We start from the raw sequence: 19,912 nt of genomic DNA on the forward strand, positions 1-19,912 counted from the left end.
TATATATATGATTTACAAATATTTTCTCCCATTTTGTTTCAGCAAGCGCTCTAGGAAGACAAATGTTTTCTGCCTTTCTGTAGATTGACTTTTCATTTTCTTGATGGAATCTTTTGAAGCACAAAACTTAACAAAAAGTTCCCCCAACTTTATCGAGGTGTAACTGACAGAAATTGTATATATTTATGATGTACAACATGTTTTTGTTTTTGTTTTTTTGAGACAGAATCTTGCTCTGTCACCCAGGCTGGAGTGCAGTGGCATGATCTTAGCTCACTGCAACCTCCACCTTCTGGGTTCAAGCGATTCTGGTACCTCAGCCTCCCGAGTAGCTGGAATTACAGGGGTACACCACCATGCCCAGCTAATTTTTTTGTATTTTTAATAGAGATGGGGTTTCACCATGCTGGCTGGGCTAGTCTTGAACTCTGGGCCTCAAGTAATTCGCCTGCCTTCTGAAGTGCTGGGATTACAGGCGTGAGCCCTAGCACCCGGCCACATGTTTGGATATATGTCTACATTGTGACATGATGGTCACACTCAAGTTTGTTAACATATCCATCACCTCACATAGTTATCTTTGTGTGTGTGTGTGTGTAAAATGAGAATATTTAAGATCTACTTTCCAACCAAATTTCAAGTGTACAATAGAGTGTTATTAACTGTCAACACCAAGTTGTACATTAGATCCTCAGAACTCACTCATCCTGCCTAAAGGAAACTTTGTACTCTTTAACCAACATCTCCCTATTTCCCCCACCCTCCAGCCCTGGCAACCACTATGCTACTCTCTGCTTCTATGAGTTCAACTTTTTAATATTCCACATTTAAGTAAGATCATGTAGTATTTGTCTTTCTGTGTCTGGTTTATTTCACTTAGTGTAATGCTCTCCAGGTTCATCCATGTTGCCCTAAATGGCAGGATTTCCTTTTATAAGGCTGAATAATATACCATTGTGTATACCACATTTTCTTTATTCATCTGTTTAAGGACACTTAGTTGTTTCCATGTCTTTGCTACATAATTAATACACACACACACAAACACACACACATAATAGTGCTGTAATGAACATGGGAGTGCAGCTATCACTTTGAGATACTGCTTTCATTTCCTTTGGATATATGCCCAGAAGTGGAATTGCTGGATCATAACATGTTTTTAGTTTTTTCAGGACCTTCCATATTGTTTTCCATATTCGCTGTACCAATTTACATTCTCACCAATAACAGACAAGGGTTCTCTTTCCTCCACATCCTCACCAACACTTGTTATCTTTTGTCTTTTTGATAATAGCCATCCCAGGAGGTGTGAGGGGATATCTTACTATGGCTTTGATAAAGTTTTTAATTTTGATGTAGTCAGTTTGTTTAGTTTTTCTCTTGTTGTGTGTGCTTTTGATGTCCTAAGATTTTGTTTCACCCCGGGTCCTGAAAATTTACTCCTATATTTTCTTCTAAGAGTTTTTTTAGTTTTAGCTCTTCCATTTGGGTCTGTGATTCATTTTCAGTTAATTTTTACATATGGTTTGAGATAGGACTCCAGCTTTATTCTTTTGCATGTCAGTATCCTGTTGTAGTTGCGCCATTTGCTGAAAAGTCTGTTTTTTGGTCTCTCTTATCAAAAATCAATTGACTGTAAATATAAATGTTTATCTCTAGATAGATAGATCCTTATGCCAGTACCATGCTGTGTTGATTACTATTTATGTTTTGAAATTGGAAAGTGTGAATCCTCCAACTTTGTTATTTGTCAAGATTATTTTGGCTGTTGTGGGTCCCTTGAATTTCCTTTTTTTTTTTTTTGAGACAGAGTCTTGCTCTGCCGCCCAGGGTGGAGTACAGTGGCGTGATCAGAGCTCACTGCTGCCTCAACCTCCCAGGCTCAAGCGATCCTCCCATTTCAGCCTCCTAAGTAGCTGGAACTATAAGCATGCACCACCATGCCTGGCAAATTTTTGTAGTTTTTTGTAGAGACAGGGTTTCGCCATGTTGCCCAAGCTAAGCGATTCTCCCAAGTCAGCCTCCCAAATTGTTGGGATTACAGGCATGAGCCACCAGGTCTGGCCATGAATTTTAGGATCAATCTATTTCTGCAAATGGATTGATGGTTTTTTTAATAGACTTTATGTTTAGATCATTTTACTATTCATAGCAAGACTGAGCAGAAAGTATAGAGTTCCCGTGTAGCCCCTATACCACACATACATAACTTCCCTCTGTTATTAATGTTCCCCACCAGAGCACATTTGTTATAATGAGCCAATACTGATATGTCGTTATCACCTAAAGACCATGGTTTACATTAGGATTCACTCTTGGTGTGGTACATTTTATGGGTTTGTACAAATATATAATGACATGCATATGTCATAATAGGATCATACTAGATAATCTCTTAGAATTTCTTTTTGTTAACTAAGTCTTCTGATTATTCTTAAATGAACATGTGGCCAGGAGTGGTGGCTCACGCCTGTGATCCTAGCACTTTGGGAGGCCAAGGTGGGTGGATCACCTGAGGTCAGAAGTTAGACCAGCCTGGCCAACATGGTAGAACCCCGTCTCTACTAAAAGTACAAAAAAATTAGCTGGATGTGGTGGTGTGCGCCTATAATCCCAGCTGCTCAGGAGGCTGAGGCAGGAGAATCGCTTTAACCCTAGAGGCAGAGGCTGCAGTGAGCCAAGATCGCGCCACTGTACTCCAGCCTGGGTGACAAAGTGAGACTCTCTCAAAAAAAAAAAAAAAAAAAAAAAAAACAAACCTAATAAATGAATAACAATGAAAATGCAACGATGCTTTTGCTAGATGCATGTTTTTTTAAAGGAAAGGTGAAGGGTTAAGCTTTGCACTGGTCGTGTATTTTTTCCTGGAAATACTTGAAAGTGTATTTGTAAAAAATGTCTTCTTATATTTATTCTTAGTATAGTTCAGTGAAATTAGAGAAAAAAGTATCCTTTCTTACATATGCAGAGATTTAGGACAGTGTTTGTGACTTAGGTAAGTTTTGTGGCCAGCAGATAAATCACAATTAAAATCTGGATCCACGGTTAGTTTTATGTACTAGAGTAGTGGTCCTTAAATTATGAAATGTGAATAGGTTCCAAAAAAGTCAGGTAAATGCAGAGTTTTTAGAAATGCATTATCCATTGCAGATTTCAACTAAATAAACAGTGTAAAAACAAACACTAAAGTGACTAGAAACAAATATGCACAACGCAGGTTTCAGTCCTCAGAGCTACAGAGTCAGAATCTTGGGAAGTGGTGCCCAGCTTCTGTATGGCCAAAAACCTGCCCTGTGATTCTGATCTTGAATTCAATCTTAAAGCTGCTCCATGATAATTCTTTTTTTTTTTTTTTTTTTTTTTGAGGCGGAGTCTCGCTTTGTCGCCCAGACTGGAGTGCAGTGGCCAGATCTCAGCTCACTGCAAGCTCCGCCTCCCGGGTTTACGCCATTCTCCTGCCTCAGCCTCCCGAGTAGCTGGGACTACAGGCGCCCGCCTCATCGCCCGGCTAGTTTTTTGTATTTTAAGTAGAGACAGGGTTTCACCGTGTTAGCCAGGATGGTCTCGATCTCCTGACCTCGTGATTCGCCCGTCTCGGCCTCCCAAAGTGCTGGGATTACAGGCTTGAGCCACTGTGCCCGGCCTCCATGATAATTCTTTAGGGAAGTCAGTGCTTTGCTGATTGTTGACTCTCTCAAGAGCCTAACAGTTAATCATGCCTTTTGAAGTACTTTGTTGTTTTGTTTGATTCTATTTTTTTTTCTCCTTTTCATGTTTTTGTTATACAAGCTGGAAAATGTGCTGAGGAAATGCAACTGTAGAATATATTTAAGCACTTGAAATAAACATTTTATTTATAGGGCAAATTTAGTGCATGCCTTAAGCATTTTAATCTGAAACTTCTATCCCAAAGTGTTCGTTTACTGGCATTATTGACAAGGGGTGTTTTGGTTGAAGGACTGTTGTAGAATGTTTGTTTTATTAACTAAAATCTAATTAAGTACTCTTAAATTTTTTTCTTTACAGAAAAGTCTTTTAAGTTATGTGTCACCAAGGAAATGCTCCTTCTTAGTATTACAACTGCTTATACAGGTAATGGAATTACTGTTCTTGTTTTCTCTTGCTTCATAATGACAATAAGGGGTTGAAAACAATAGCCACGTTATTATTTCTCACAATTCTGTGCATTGACAGGGTTCAGTGAATGGTTCTTCTCATGGTGTCACTTGGGGTCTCCTGTGGCTGGTTTCCTTCACATGTCACCTTCACTGTGGTCAGATGAAAGGCTGAGTATCTCTCTTTTTGTGTAGTCTCAGAGCTGCTCTCCATCTACACAACCCCCTCTATAAGATCACCCTGTGACCCGGCAGGATAGCCAGACACCTTAGTTAATGGACTGATGGCTCCAAAAAAGGCAATGGGAAAGAATACCAGACTTTCTTAAAGCTCAGGCTACAGTCTAGCCCAATATCACTTCTACTGGATTCTGTTGGTGACAGCAAATCACAGGGTTGGCCCAAATTCAATGTGGAAGGATTCCGCACAAGGTTCAGAAAAACCAGGACACATGGCTCATTGGGACCAGTGGTTTTAGGGCAACACAGGGCACTACAGAAAGTAACCATGAAGAAATCTGTAACTTTATATGGATTAAAATCATTTCTGGACAGGTGTAGTGGCTCATGCCTGTAATCCCAGCACTTTGGGAGGCTGAGGTGGGTAGATTGCTTGAGCCCAGGAGTTCAAGACCAGCCTGGGCAACATGGTGAAACCCCATATCTACTAAAAATACAAAAAATTAGCCAAGTGTGGTGGTGCATGGCTGTAGCCCCAGCCACTCAGGAGGCCGAGGTCAGAGGATCACCTGAGCTCAGGAAGTCAAGGTTGCATGATCTGAGATAGCACCACTATACTCCAGCCTGGGCCATGGGAGTAAGACCTCTGTCTCAAAAAATAAAAAAATAAATAAAATAAAAGTGATTTCTAATGAAATAGAAGCATGTCTTAATGTGGTATGATAACAGGTGGAGTACCTGTAAATCAAGAATGATAAGGAAATTTGTTTTCTTTTAAAAAATGCTGTAATTTGCTAGTTAATCTTTTCCCTTTATGTGCAACATGTTTTTAGGTGAAATAGAATAAACATTAAACATCTTTAACAGTTAAGGTTTTGTAGCATTAGGGAATCAAGGTCCCCTACTGATTTACTCTAATTTTTTAATCTTAGGAATTTTCTTTTCCTAGAAAAAAGGGTTTAATTAAAACATTATGGTGCTTTTAAGACACATTGTATAGTATGTATTGGCTTTCCATTACAGTGAGAATATAATCCAACAGGGGTAGGGCACAGTGGCTCATGTCTGTAATTCCAGCACTTTGGGAGGCTGAGGTGGGCAGATCACCTGGGGTCAGGAGTTCGAGACCAGCCTGGCCAACACGGTGAAATGCCTAAAAATAGAAAAATTACCCTGGTGTGGTGGTGCACGCCTGTAATCCCAGCTACTTGGGAGGCTGAGGCAGGGAGAATTGCTTGAACCTGGGAGGCAGAGGTTGCAGCAAGCTGAGATAGCGCCACTGCACTCCAACCTGGGCAACAGAGTGAGACCCTCTCTCAAAAAAAAATAGGAATGTTCCTGTTTCTTTGGAAAGCTACTAACAAGGTTAATGAGCACATTAGTCTTCACTATTACAAAGTTACATTAATTATCACCTCTGCCCATCTCTGCCTGCATGGAGAGTGATAGGTTTTAACATAAGGATATCTGTTCATTTGAGTTATATACTTTTATCTGAAATATATGGCAGATGCTGTCTTGTGGTATCTTAATTTTAGCTGCTATAACAAATTTCCATAGATGTGTGGCTTAAACAACAGACATTTATTTCTCACAGTTCCGGAGGACACAAACATTTAGTCCATAGCATGAAGCTAATTCCATTTCATCAGTTACATCACATCAAATTATGCTTTGCTTGGGGATTAATATTTCAGTCTTTATGAGTTTTGTTTTATGTGTTTTACTACTCAAGTATTCTTTTGTCAGATACTACTAGATGGGAAGATAAACAAAATGTGAATGTATAAATTACATCTTTTTTTTTTTTTTAACTGAAGGTCTGGAATTAACTTTCTTCTCTGGTGTATATGGAACCTGTATTGGTGCTATAAATAAATTTGGAGCAGAAGAGAAAAGCCTTATTGGACTTTCTGGCATTTTCATCGGCATTGGAGAAATTTTAGGTTGGTTTTTAAAAAAAGCATTAGCCTTAAACATATCGGTTTATTATGGGTAAAATAGAAATTTTAAGTGTACCTCACCTTTGTCCTTGAATTTCTGTTTTTTTCTACTTATTTTTACCCAAACATGTATGTTTTTATTTTTCTATTATTGCTATTCTTCTTTTTTTGAGATGGAGTCTCACTCTGTCGCCTAGGCTAGAGTTGGATTGCAGTGGCGCGATCTCAGCTCACTGCAAGCTCTGCCTCCCAGGTTCACGCCATTCTCCTGCCTCAACCTCCCAAGTAGCTGGGACTACAGGCGCCCGCCACCATGCCCGGCTAATTTTGTTTTTGTATTTTAAGTAGAGACGGGGTTTCACCGTGTTAGCCAGGATGGTCTCGATCTCCTGACCTCGTGATCCGCCCGTCTCGGCCTCCCAAAGTGCTGGGATTACAGGCGTGAGCCACCGCTCCCGGCCTATTATTGCTATTCTAATATAACTAAATTGTGAAACATTTGCAAAATAATTCACAGATGGAAACCCTGTGTTAGAAAACATACAGTGTCTCCCCACTTTTTCTCTTAAAATATTTAGAATGTCTTGGAATTCCTGACTCTGATTCTCTGATTCCCTGACACCAACTGGGTGTCCAACAGCTCAGTCCTGTTCTAACACTTAACTATTCAGAGTTAGTGTCAGATTCCACAGGTTTAAGGGTTCAGTCCTACAGACAGACAGATAGACAGACAGACAGATAGTCAGACAGTCGTGGGTCCATAGGCCTCTCAGGCACATCTCTCTGACTTGGGTACAAATTTGGAGGTTCCCACAGCCTTCTTCCCCTTCAGGTTTGATAATTTCCTAGAGCAACTCACAGAACTCAGGAAAATGCTCTCCTGACTATTAGAGTTTATTATAAAGGATACAGATGAGCAGCCTGATGAGGAGGTACAAAGGGTGGGGTCTGAAAGGGTCCCTAAGTGCAGGAACCTCTGTCTCCATGGATTTTGGGTTCACCACTCCAGAAGCTCCTCTAACCCTTTTTAGGGGGATTTATGGAGATCCTGTTACATAGGCATGATTGATTAAATCATTGGCCACATGGCCGGGTGCAGTGGCTCATTCACTTTGGGAGGCCAAGGTGGGAGGATCGCTTGAGCCCAGGAGTTCGAGACCAGCCTGGACAACATAAGGAGACCCTGTCTCTAACAACAACAACAAAAAATAATCATTGGCCATTGGTGATTGATGTAATCTCCAGCCTTCCCTCCCTGAAGGAGGAGTGAAAGGGGCCTAGAAGTTCCATTCCTCAGGGCTTGGTCTTTCTGGGAACCAGCCTTATCCTGAAGCTCTATCCTAGGCCAACCCCTCTCTCCCCAAGAGTTGCCCCCTTAGCATAAACTTCGGTATGATTGAAAGTGGCTCCTTCTGAATAACTAATGTCCCTCATGTCACTGTGGAAATTCCAGACCTTTTAGGATTTCTGTGCCAAGAGCTAGCAGCAAAGACCAAATATATATTTTTATTATGCTCCACTAGTTACTCTTATTCAACAAAGATTTGTTCAGCACTTGCAGTATGTTGAATATTGTGTTAGATATGAGGAACTTCAACAAAGATTTATTGTAATCTGTCATGTCAACAAAACAGACAAAAACACCTGCCCACGTAGAGCTTATATTCTACTCAGGAAGAACACAGACAATAAAAACAAGACTTTGCATGTCAGGCAGCGGTAAGCACCGTGGGTCAGGTGGACTATGGAGGGTTTGTTTGTTTTTGTTTTTTGGTCCCTGCCTTACTGCCAACACCTGGAGCAGGACAAGGTCTATATTATTGGGCATCCAATAAATGAGTTAAATGTGTTGAATGAATAATGAGAACATGGTTTCAGCAGAACTTAGTAACCAGTTGCATGGTGGGGTGAGGAGAGGTGTCTAGAATGATGACCAGGTTGATGAGAGTAACCTGGGCAGAGAAAATGCTGTAGGAGATGGGGTTTGGGGAGATCTGCTGAATGGGATTTTGAACACCTCTAAGTGCCAGAGAGGCACCCAAGTAGAGAAGTGTCCAGTGGGAAATGCAGGCTGATGCTCAGGAGGGACTTGTGGGCCGGAGATTGACGTTGGGAGTTAAAGGTATGTAAATGGCGGACGAAGCTTAGCCATGGTGAGTTGGTGCAGGGTAGTCTGTCTGGTAAGTGCTTGTTTAGTGTCTGCCTGTAGACTACCTGGGAAGAAACTCACTTTCTGTAGGCTGCCTGCGTTTTTGAAAAAAATAATTTCAAATTGATAAGAAATTGCAAAAATAGGCCAGGCACAGTGCTCACGCCTGTAATCCCAGCGCTTTGGGAAGCTGAGGTGGGCAGATTGCTTGAGCTCAGGAGTTTGAGACCAACCTGGTCAACATGGCAAAACCCCTTCTCTACAAAAAAAGTACAAAAATTAGCCAGGTGTAGTGGCGTATGCCTGTAGTCCCAGCTACTTGGGAGGCTGAAGTGGGAGGTTGCAGTGAGCCTAGATCACACCACTGCACTCCAGCCTGGGCGACAGAGCAAGACTTTGTCTCAAGTCAAAAAACCAAAACAAAAAAAATTGCAAAAATAAGAATAGTACAAAGAACATCTGAATATCCTCTAACAGGATTCACCTATTGTTAACACTTTCCCTTATTTACTTTTTTTTTTTTTTTTTAAGTCTCGGCTCACTGCAACCTTCGCCTCCCGGGTTCAAGCAGTTCTCCTGCCTTAGCCTCCCAAGTAGCTGGGACTACAGGCACCCGCTACCATACCTGGCTAATTTTTGTATTTGTGGTAGAGATGGGGTTTCACCATGTTGGCCAGGCTGGTCTTGATCTCCTGACCTCTTGATCCACCCACCTTGGCCTCCCAAAGTGCTGGGATTACAGGCATGAGCCACTGCACCTGGCCCTCCTGTCAGTATTTTTGAGCTTTGTTCTTAGATGTAGTTCATTTATTGAAAACAGCATACCTTTTAAGATTTGTTGGGCAAGACAGCAGCATTACTCAGTCTAGGGCTAATTATTTCCTGCTTCTAAGGGAAGGCCCTTCTGTGTGCTCCACCCAGTTCCTGTGAATCATAAGCTTTTAAGTGGCTGGTGGGCCAGACACTATACCCAGCTGAGGGCGGGGCCCTAATACCACTAATCCTCTTGGCTGGTTCTTTCCCAGGCTTCTGCTAATTTGCTCCCTTTATGTGCTGATCAGTCCTCAGCTGAAGACTCAGGGGGACTGTCTGTAGCTCTCTGGAATTCTTTTTCTGTGTCGCTCTCCTTTCTGATACCGTTGTCTGTGAACTCTAGTTACCCTCATATCTCTAGATTCACATCCCCGTCTCTTCAATCCATGGAGGCTGCTGGGCTCCTCCTGGGTTCTTTCTCCCTCTGTTGCCTACTCTTGAGAGGAACCGCCAAATATTTTCCAGAGTGGCTGTACCGGCAATGTATGAGTGATTCCGTTTTTCTGAATCCTTGCCAGCATTTGGTGTTATCACTATTTTTGATGTTAGCGATTGTGATAGATGTGTAGTCATGTTTCATTGTGGTTTTACTTTCTTTAATGGGTAGTGATGTTGAACATCTTTTCATGTGTTTATTTATCCTCTTTATATCTCCTTTGGTGACATGTATGTGCATATCTTTTGCCCATTTTCTAGGCAGGGTTTTTTTGTTTTGTTTTGTTTTTGCTGCTCACCTTCACTTTTTAAATTTTTTTTTTTTTTCCCCAGACGGAGTCTCACTCGGTCGCCAGGCTGGAGTGCAGTGGCGCAATCTTGGCTCACTGCAACTTCCGCCTCCTGGGTTCAAGCGATTCTTCTGCCTCAGCCTCCTCAGTAGCTGGGACTACAGGCACATGCCACCACGCCCAGCTAATTTTTATATTTTTAGTAGAGACAGGGTTTCACCATGTTGGTCAGGCTGGTCTTGATCTCTTGACCTCATGATCCGCCCACCTTGGCCTCACAAAGTGCTGGGATTACAGGCATGAGCCACTGCGCCAGCAACTTTTTTCATTTTTTAAATTTTTTTTTATTGTTTTGAGACAGTCTCACTGTGGCATCCAGGCTGGAGTGCAATGGCGTGATCTCGGTTCACTGCAACCTCTGCCCCCCAGGTTCAAGTGATTCTCCTGTTTCCACCTCTTAAGTAGCTGGGACTACAGGCATGAGCCACCACACCTGGCTAAGTTTTGTATTTTTAGTAGAGACAAGGTTTTACCATGTTGGCCAGGCTGGTCTCGAACTCCTGACCTCAGGTGATCTGCCCGCCTTGGCCTCCCAAAGTGCTGGAATTACAGGTGTGAGCCACCGCACCTGGCCCACTTTTTAAAATATATATACGATGTTTTATTTTTTTAAAAAAGAGTCTTGCTGTGTTGCTGAGGCTGGTTTGGAACTCCTGGCCTCAAGCAGTTCTCCTACCTTGGCCTCCCAAAATGCTGGGATTACAGGCATGAGACCCTGCACCCACCCATCCTTCACTTTTGATATATAGGTTTGCTGGTATAGATTTCTGGGGTAGAAATCACTTAAAAATTGTAAAGGTCATGCCCCATAGTCTTCTTCCTTTCAGTTACTCAGTTCTTCCGTTCTCACTATTGAGGACTCTCCTGTCAGCTCTTGAGACATCCTTAGCTGTTCTGGCTGCTGAGTCTTCCTAGGCTTCTCCGACTCCTCTTCAGAGCTCACACATAATTCTCAGAATCCATAATGACTGCCTTTCAGTGTGATACCTTGGCTTGTTTGGGTATGATTATAACAAAAACATGGTCGTAATGACAAGTTGTGTCCTTATTTTATTTCTGTTATAAGCTACAGGTCAAAGGGGATAGCTTGCAGGGTACAATAATTCACAGAGAAGAAATACAAGAATATTCTTGGATAGAAATGCAAGTCATTTTGATTCCTTTTTTGTTCTAATCGTTGATGCTTGGTCATCATTATCATTGTCTGCAAGTGCTGAGGTGTTGGATTTTTTGAAGAAATTTAACAAGTGAGAATGTTTATTCCTTGGCTCCTTGGTGGATAGCTCAGGCCTGGGTGTGTAATGTTTCAGCAACGTTAGTGACGTTTCTGCCGTCTTGACTTGTAGGTGGAAGCCTCTTCGGCCTGCTGAGCAAGAACAATCGTTTTGGTAGAAATCCAGTTGTGCTGTTGGGCATCCTGGTGCACTTTATAGCTTTTTATCTAATATTTCTCAACATGCCTGGAGATGCCCCGATTGCTCCTGTTAAAGGAACTGACAGCAGTGCTTACATCAAATCCAGGTATAGTGGCTGTCATTTCTCTAGTCACTTGAGGATGGGTGGGAGGTAAGGGATGGCTAGATATTGAAAGTGAAGCAGTTAATCCTCTTCAGAGAGCCTGGTGTCTCTCTAAGGTCATCTGTCAAGTGTTCATGGAGTCAGACTGAGTTTAAATAGGAATCCTTAGAGAATCCTAAGTTATTTTTGTAATGGTTGGTTTTAACCTTTTCCCCCACTAAATCGTTTTCTTGATCCTTGAAGGAGCACATGAGTATCTGATTTGAATTTTTTATCTCTGCTTCTTGAGCAGTGAAATATCCAGATATTAGGGCCTGGAGGAAGAACAAAGAGGAGCGACGGAAAACCTGGCACCTGGGGAGGCCATTCAGTCCTTCTAGAGCAGTTTATATAACGTTTGAGGATATTGGTTTAGCGTACTCAACTCTCAAGTTCATTGTAAATGCAGACATTTATGTCCAGCTCCACAAATCCAAGGGGAGCCCAGCCCATAAAACTATACAAACTGAGTATATCGCATCTGAAAATCTGAAATCCAACATGCTCCAAAATCCGAAACTTTTCAAGGGCCAACATGATGCTCAAAGGGAAGTGCTTACTAGAAGATTTCAGGTTACAGATTTTCAGCTGGTCAGTATGATGCAGGTGTTCCAAAAGCTGAAAAGAACATTTTTTTTTTTTTTTTTTTTTTGAGACAGAGTCTCGCTCTGTCGCCCAGGCAGGAGTGCAGTGGCCGGATCTCGGCTCACTGCAAGCTCCGCCTCCCGGGTTCACGCCATTCTCCTGCCTCAGCCTCCCGAGTAGCTGGGACTACAGGCGCCCGCCACCTCGCCCAGCTAGTTTTTTTGCGTTTTTTAGTAGAGACGGGGTTTCACCGTGTTAGCCAGGATGGTCTCGATCTCCTGACCTCGTGATCCGCCCGTCTCAGCCTCCCAAAGTGCTGGGATTACAGGCTTGAGCCACCGCGCCCGGCCTGAAAAGAAAATTTGAAACACTTCTGGTCTTGATAAGGGATACTAAACCTGCGTTTTCTTCACAAATGGTTGAGACCAGAGTTTGTTAGAATGTAAAGGTGTGTGCATTTGAGCACAAATTCTTACCTTGTAAATTCTAGTCTTTATTTTTTTTTTTTTGAGACAGAGTCCCACTCTGTCTGCAAGCCTAGAATGCAAGTGTCGTGATCTCCACTCACTGCAACCTCCGCCTCCGGGGTTCAAGCAATTCTAGTGCCTCAGCCTCCCGAGGTGGCGCGATCTCCGCTCACTGCAACCTCCGTCTCCGAGGTTCAAGTGATTCTCCTGCCTCAGCCTCCCGAGTAGTTGGCATTACAGGCACGTGCCATTATGCCCAGCTAATTTTTGTATTTTTAGTAGAGGTGGGATTTTGCCATGTTGGTCAGGCTGGTCTCAAACTCCTGTCCTCAAGTGATCTCTGCCCACCTCAGCCTCCCAAAGTGCTGGGATTCTAGGCATGAGCCACCGCGCCAGCTTTGTCTGTATTTTTGTTTCATAGGATGTAAAACTTGCAGGTAGAATGCTTTTGTGGGTGGGTTGCTTGTATATTTTAAATGGCTCTAGCAGATATTGCTCATACTAAATTGGTTTTTATTTTCTTCAGCAAAGAAGTTGCCATTCTCTGCAGTTTTCTGTTGGGCCTTGGAGACAGCTGCTTTAATACCCAGCTGCTTAGTGTCTTGGGCTTTCTGTATTCTGAAGACAGCGCCCCAGCATTTGCCATCTTCAAGTTTGTTCAGGTAACCTCTTCAGATTGCGATTGTGTTTGACGTAGGGCTCTTTCCTTTGTGTATTATCTTGTTTTCCTTGGTTATTTGTATTGTGGTTTTAATTTTTATTTCCTTTTTTTTTTTTTGATAGAGTGTCTCTCTGTCACTCAGGCTGGAGTGCAGTAGCACAATCTTGACTCCCTGCATTCTCCGCCTTCCGGGTTCAAGCAGTTTTCCTGCCTTAGCCTCCCAAGTAGCTGAGATTGCAGGCACACACCACCACACCTGGCTAATTTTTGTGTTTTTTTTTTTCTTTTTAGCAGAGGCAGGGTTTCACCATATTGGTCAGGCTGGTCTCGAACTTCTGACCTCAGGTGATCCACCTGCCTTGGCCTGCCAAAGTGCTGGGGATTATATGCGTGAGCCACTGCACCTGGCCTGTTTTTTTTTTTTTTTGACAAAGTCGGCCGGGCACCACAGCCCATGTCTGTAATCCCAGCACTTTGGGAGGCCAAGGCGGGCAGATCACAAGGTCACAAGATTGAGACCATCCTGGCTAATATGGTGAAACCCCATCTCTACTAAAAATACAAAAAAAATTAGCCGGGCATGGTAGCACATGCCTGTAGTCCCAGCTACTCGGATGGCTGAGGCAGGAGAATGGTGTGAACCCAGGGGGCGGAGCTTGCAGTGAGCTGAGATCGAGCCACTGCACTTCAGCCTGGACAACAGAGCGAGACTCCGTCTCAAAAAAAAAAAAAAAAAAAAAACTCCCCTTTAGTCCAGACTGGAGGGCAGGGGCACGATCTTGGCTCAGTGCAATCTCTGCCTCCCAAGTAGCTAGGATTACAGGCATGCACTACCACGTTCAGCTAAGTTTTATATTTTAGTAGAGATGAAGTTTCGCCATTTTGGCCAGGCTGGTCGTAAACTACTGGCCTCAAGTGATCTGCCCACTTGGGCCCTGCAAAGTCCTAGGATTATAAACATGAGCCACTGCCCCGGCTAGATTGTGTTTCTTATTTTATTTTATTTTTTTGTTTTTTTTTTTCTTTTTTTTGCTTTTGTCTTGTGTTTTTTAAACAAAAGTTGGGGACATCCTTTAAAAGGATTTTTGAATAGAATTAGGAAGCAATGAGCAGTAAGATTTTTTGTATAACAGATTTTACATTCTGGTCTCTNAAAGACAGTCTCACTCTGTAGTCCAGACTGGAGTGCAGTGGCACGATCTTGGCTCAGTGCAATCTCTGCCTCCCAAGTAGCTAGGATTACAGGCATGCACTACCACGTTCAGCTAAGTTTTATATTTTAGTAGAGATGAAGTTTCGCCATTTTGGCCAGGCTGGTCGTAAACTACTGGCCTCAAGTGATCTGCCCACTTGGGCCCTGCAAAGTCCTAGGATTATAAACATGAGCCACTGCCCCGGCTAGATTGTGTTTCTTATTTTATTTTATTTTTTTGTTTTTTTTTTTCTTTTTTTTGCTTTTGTCTTGTGTTTTTTAAACAAAAGTTGGGGACATCCTTTAAAAGGATTTTTGAATAGAATTAGGAAGCAATGAGCAGTAAGATTTTTTGTATAACAGATTTTACATTCTGGTCTCTATGGCTCTGATCAGAGATTTCCTTCCTTAGATACCAGAATTCTATTCATTCGTAATACAGACAAGTGTATTTCTTACCCTGTACATTCTTGTTACTCCAATTTTCCACAAAATGCTGTTTTTGTTTCATTTTATTTTATTTTATAGAGATGGGGTCTTGCCATGTTGTGCAGGCTGGTCTTGAACTTCCGGGCTCAAGCATTTCTCCCACCTTGGCCTCCCAAAGTGTTGGGTGGCATGAACCACCACACCTGGCCAAATGCTATTTTAAATACCAGGGATTGTAGCAGGAATTTATGGTGCGTGTTTGTGAGTCAGTGACTGAGGAAGTCATACCTAGATGCAGAAAGAATAGAAAGCACTGCCAGTTCCAGGTGTCCTTGGGGCCGGATAGGAGTGGGGCTAGGGGCTAATTGTGGCTCAGTGTGGCCCCCGGTGTGCCTGTTGTGATTTGTTTTGTTTGTTCTTAGTCTATTTGCGCAGCCGTGGCATTTTTCTACAGCAACTACCTTCTCCTTCACTGGCAACTCCTGGTCATGGTGATATTTGGGTTTTTTGGAACAATTTCATTCTTCACTGTGGAATGGGAAGCTGCCGCCTTTGTAGCCCGCAGCTCTGACTACCGAAGTATCTGATCTGGTGTCCATGAGGGGACACGTGTGACCTCAGAAACACAACTGGACACAGAGCTTGGTGGAAGAAGTCGCCTTTGATCTTCACTATATATTGGGTGATGTTCAGTATGGAAAATCAAGGGATTAAGACTGTTAAATCAGCCAGAGTTGGTGTTCAAGTTTACAGATATGAGTTATTTAAAGCAAGTGGAATAAGGGAAAGCTGTTCTGTCAACTGTAATTGTTCAAAGATGTTGTTTTTCATTTCATCTATCTCAATTCTTATAATCATGTTATAGAATGTAAATGTTTTCTTCTCCCTCCTGCTCGTGTTGGAAGATCCTGCCTTGATTTAGAATACTAGGCTGTATGTCATATAAATATTTTTTCTGGCTATGGAGTATGTTTTGCTATGTAATAATGGGAAGCATATGTCACTCCCAATATGTGTTGGGGAATGACATTTAAATAAATAGCAAAGCTGGGTGTGGTGGTGCACACCTATACTCCCAGCTGCTGGGGAGGCTGAGACAGAAGGATCACTTCAGCCCAGCAGTTTGAGGCTGCAGTGAACTATGATCACACCACTGCACTCCAGGCTGGGCAACAGAGTGAGACCCTGCCTTGAAAATAATAATAGGCCGGGTGCAGGAGCTCATGCATGTAATCCCAACACTTTGGGAGGCTGAGGTGGGTGGATCGCCTTTGGTTAGGAGTTTGAGACCAGCCTGGCCAACATGGTGAAATCTCATCTCTACTAAAAATACAAAATTTTTTTGGGTTTGGTGGTGCATGCCTGTAATCCTAGCTACTAGGAAGGCTGAGGCAAGAGAATTTGCTTGAACCTGGGAGGCAGAAGTTGCAGTGAGCTGAGATCGTGCCATTGCACTCCAGCCTGGGTGACAAGAGCGAAACTCCATCTCAAAAGAAAAGAAAAGGAAAGAATAATAATGATAATTTTTTTAAATAATGAAAAACAAATAAGATGCTGAAATGAAATCTTGATTTTGAAAATATGTCTTCCTCTCTGTAAATGTTTTGTTTGATAAGTTTTCTTACCTGGTAGCTCATAGCAAGGAGTGGCCAATTAAGTATTATGAAATAAGGTAAAATTGTCTTAAGTCTTTTTTAAAATTTTATTTATTTATTTATTTATTTATTTATTTATTTATTTAGAGACAGAGTCTCACTCTGTTTGCCCAGGCTAGAGTGCAGTGGCGCAATCTCAGCTCACTGCAACCTCTGCCTCCCGGGTTCAAGCAATTACGCTTCAGCCTCCCAGCTAGCTGGGATTACAGGTATGTGCCACCACACCTGGCTAATTTTTGTATTTTTAGTAGAGATGGGATTTCACCATGTTGGCCAGGCTGGTCTTGAACTCCTGACCTCACGATCCACCTGCCTTAGCCTCCCAAAGTGCTGGGATTACAGGGGTAAGCCACCACGCCCGGTCCTTTAAGTCTTAAGAACAGGAATCTAACATCTGTAACAACAAAAATATTGAAAAAGACAAATTTATTTACTGGGGAGGACTTTTACTAGCAATTTTCCTGGAAAGATGCAATGCAGAAACCCCCAAACAAACCTGGGGTGAGATCTGAGCTGTGTCATCAGGGCAATATCACGCCATCATTTATGTGTCCCCCTCGATCAGTGCCAGTCTATCATCTTGTGTGCGGGAATGGAGCATAACTATTTGGGGAGATGTTGAAATGGAAGTGTTAGCTTCCCTCCATAAGAGTTCACTTAATTTTTTTTTTAATTGAAATCAAATCCAGAAACCATGAAAATGTCCCATTTTAAAGTGTACATTCACAAGGTTGCATAACCACCACAATGATCTAATTCCAGGACATTTTATCACCCCAAAAAGCAGTCGCTGCCTGTCAGCAGTCATTCTTTCTCATCTGGCATGGCAACCACGAATCTACTTTCTGTCTCTATAGATTTGCCTATTCTGAACATTTCATGTAAATGAGAGAGCTCAGTTTTTTGTTTTTTGTTTTTTCAAAATCTTAGTAGAGACAGTCTCCCTATGTTGCTCAGGCTGGTCTTGAACTCCTGAGCTTAAGCAATCCTCTCACCATGGCCTCCCAGAGGGCTGGGGGGATTATAAGCAAGAGCCACTGTGCCTAGCAAGAGCTCACTTTTTTTTATTGTTTTTTTGGTTGGGGTGTGTGTGTGTGTGTGTGTGTGTGTGTGTGTGTGTGTGTGTGTGAGTGTTTTTTGAGACAGCGTCTCTGTCGTCTAGGCTAGAGTGCAGTGGTGCAATCTCGGCTCACTTCAGCCTCCGCCTCCCAGGTTCGATTCTCCTGCCTCAGCCTCCTGAGTATCTGGGATTACAGGCATGTGCCACCACACCTGGCTAATTTTTGTATTTTTAGTAGAGACGGGGTTTCACCATGTTGGTCAGGCTGGTCTCAAACTCCTGACCTCACAATCCACCTGCCTCAGCCTCCCAAAGTGCTGGGATTACAGGCGTGAGCCACTGCACCCGGTGGTTCCAGATTTTGAAATTCTGGTTTTCCTTTTTGAAGTTGATGTAATCTCCATTGGCTTAGTCGATCCTATATAAATAATTTACAAATGCCCTTTTAGACTTAAAAGTAGTGATTTATTGTCTCTTTAAGTACATTATTTATCAAGGTGTATTAGTTTTCTAATGTGCCATAACAAATTACCCCAAAACGTAGCCACTTAAAATAACACATCTATTTCATCACAGTTTCTGTGGGTCAGGAATCTGGGCATGGCTGAGCTGAGTCCTGGGCGCAGTGTCCCTCCAGGCTGCAGTGAAGGTGTGTTCCAGGCTTCGCTGGGGGAGGGCCTGCTTCTCTCCTCACTCATGTAGTTGTTGCAGGAGTCAGTTCCTCACAGGCTGTCAGGCCAAGGGTCTTGGTTGCTTATGGCTATTGGCTAAAGACTGCCCTCTGCCCTTTGTCTTGCTACGGAGTAGTCTTCAGGGCAGCCCACAACATGGCAGCTGTCTCCATCAAAGGACACAAGCAAGGACAGCCGGAGAGAGCGGAGCAAGACAAAAGCTGCAATTTCTCATAACTTCATCACTGCTGCACTCTGTCTGTTAGGTGCCAGTCACTAGTTCCAGCCCATCCTCAGGGGAGGGCATTGGTGGGGAGCATCTTACAAGGCTGCCCACCTTGCCACCTGTCACAATGAGACTTACATGGAAGGTGACAACTGGGTCCTGTATTCCCAAGCCCTGCATTCTCCAGGCCCTTGTTCTGTTTGCTCATAATGGATCTGTATAATTCTGCTGGCAGAAGGAGGTGAAGCCACCTCTGTTAATGACACTGAGAATTTTAATCTGAGGAAGCCATGGCATCTTGTCACCTCTAGGATTCCTGGTGATTATTGTCAACAGGGAAAGGAAATGGAGTGAAGTGCTGTATGCAGTATGGCAGGAACCCAACTTTTCCTAGGTTGCCTCCTACTTGCTTTGTGCTGTAGTATTCATTTTCAGTTTTGTACTCACTTTTTTGTTAGAGACAGTGTCTCACTTTGTTGCCCAGGCTGGATCACAGTGGCAGAATCATGGCTCACTGCAGTTTTGACCTCCTGAGCTCAAGCAATACTCCTGCCTCAGCCTCCCAAGCCTCCCAAGTAGCTAGGACCACAGGCATGTACCACCATGCACTGGAAATTTTTTTTTTTTTTTTTTTTTTTTTTGGAGCAGAGTCCACTCTGTCGCCGGGATCTCAGCTCATGCGAAGCATCCGCCTCCCGGTTTACGCCATTCTCCTGCCTCAGCCTCCCGAGTGCTGGGACTACAGGCGGCCCGCCACTTCGCCGGCTGAGTTTTTTTTTTGTATTTTAGTAGAGACGGGGTTTCACCGTGTTAGCCAGATGGTCTCGATCTCCTGAACCTCGTGATCCGCCCGTCTCGCCTCCCAAAGTGGCTGGGATTACAGGCTTGAGCCACCGCGCCCGGCCAACAATTTTTTTTTATTTTTTGTAAAGACAGTGTCTTATTATTCTTGCTCAGCTGGACTCGAAATCCTGGGCTCCAGTGATCCTCCTGCCTCGGCCTTCCAAGTTGCTGGGTTACAGGAATGAGCTACCTATGCTTTTTTTTTCCCCCCGCCTGTGGGGAGTTGTTTTCTTTTATTTTATTCAGTTCTTTTTTTTTTTTGAGACGGAGTTTCACTCTTGTTGCCCAGACTGAATGCAATGGCGCAAGCTTAGCTCCACTGCATACCTCTGCCTCCCAGGTTCAAGCCGATTCTCCTGCCTCACTCCCAAGTAGCTGGTGATGACAGGCATGTGCCACCACGCCCAGCTAATTCTGTATTGGTTAGTAGAGATGGGGTTTCTCCGTGTTGGTCAGGCTGGTCTTGAACTCCTGACCTCAGGTGATCCTCCCACTTTGGCCTCCCAAAGTGCTGGAATTACAGGCTTGAGCCACCGCGCCCAGCCTTTTTTTTTTTTTTTTTTGAGACAGAGTCTCAC

At 43.2% G+C, this 19,912-nt stretch overlaps 1 protein-coding gene across 3 annotated transcripts in view; it reads left to right on the plus strand.

Moving 5' to 3' along the window:
- Positions 1 to 15,838, plus strand: part of MFSD11 (major facilitator superfamily domain containing 11) — a 42,340-nt gene extending 26,502 nt beyond the window's left edge. For all 3 annotated transcript variants that reach the window (XM_017884772.1, XM_017884774.1, XM_017884773.1), the window contains exons 10-14: positions 4,030 to 4,095; positions 6,119 to 6,244; positions 11,335 to 11,509; positions 13,124 to 13,259; positions 15,302 to 15,838. In XM_017884772.1, the coding sequence (XP_017740261.1) occupies positions 4,030 to 4,095; positions 6,119 to 6,244; positions 11,335 to 11,509; positions 13,124 to 13,259; positions 15,302 to 15,466 (668 nt within the window). In that variant the 3' untranslated portion in view covers positions 15,467 to 15,838. The remainder of the gene's footprint in view (positions 1 to 4,029; positions 4,096 to 6,118; positions 6,245 to 11,334; positions 11,510 to 13,123; positions 13,260 to 15,301) is intronic.
- The last annotated feature ends 4,074 nt before the right edge of the window (positions 15,839 to 19,912 follow it).

This window comes from Rhinopithecus bieti, unplaced genomic scaffold (assembly GCF_001698545.2).
Source record: "Rhinopithecus bieti isolate Rb0 unplaced genomic scaffold, ASM169854v2 scaffold_13400, whole genome shotgun sequence".
Classification (NCBI taxonomy): Eukaryota; Metazoa; Chordata; class Mammalia; order Primates; family Cercopithecidae; genus Rhinopithecus; species Rhinopithecus bieti.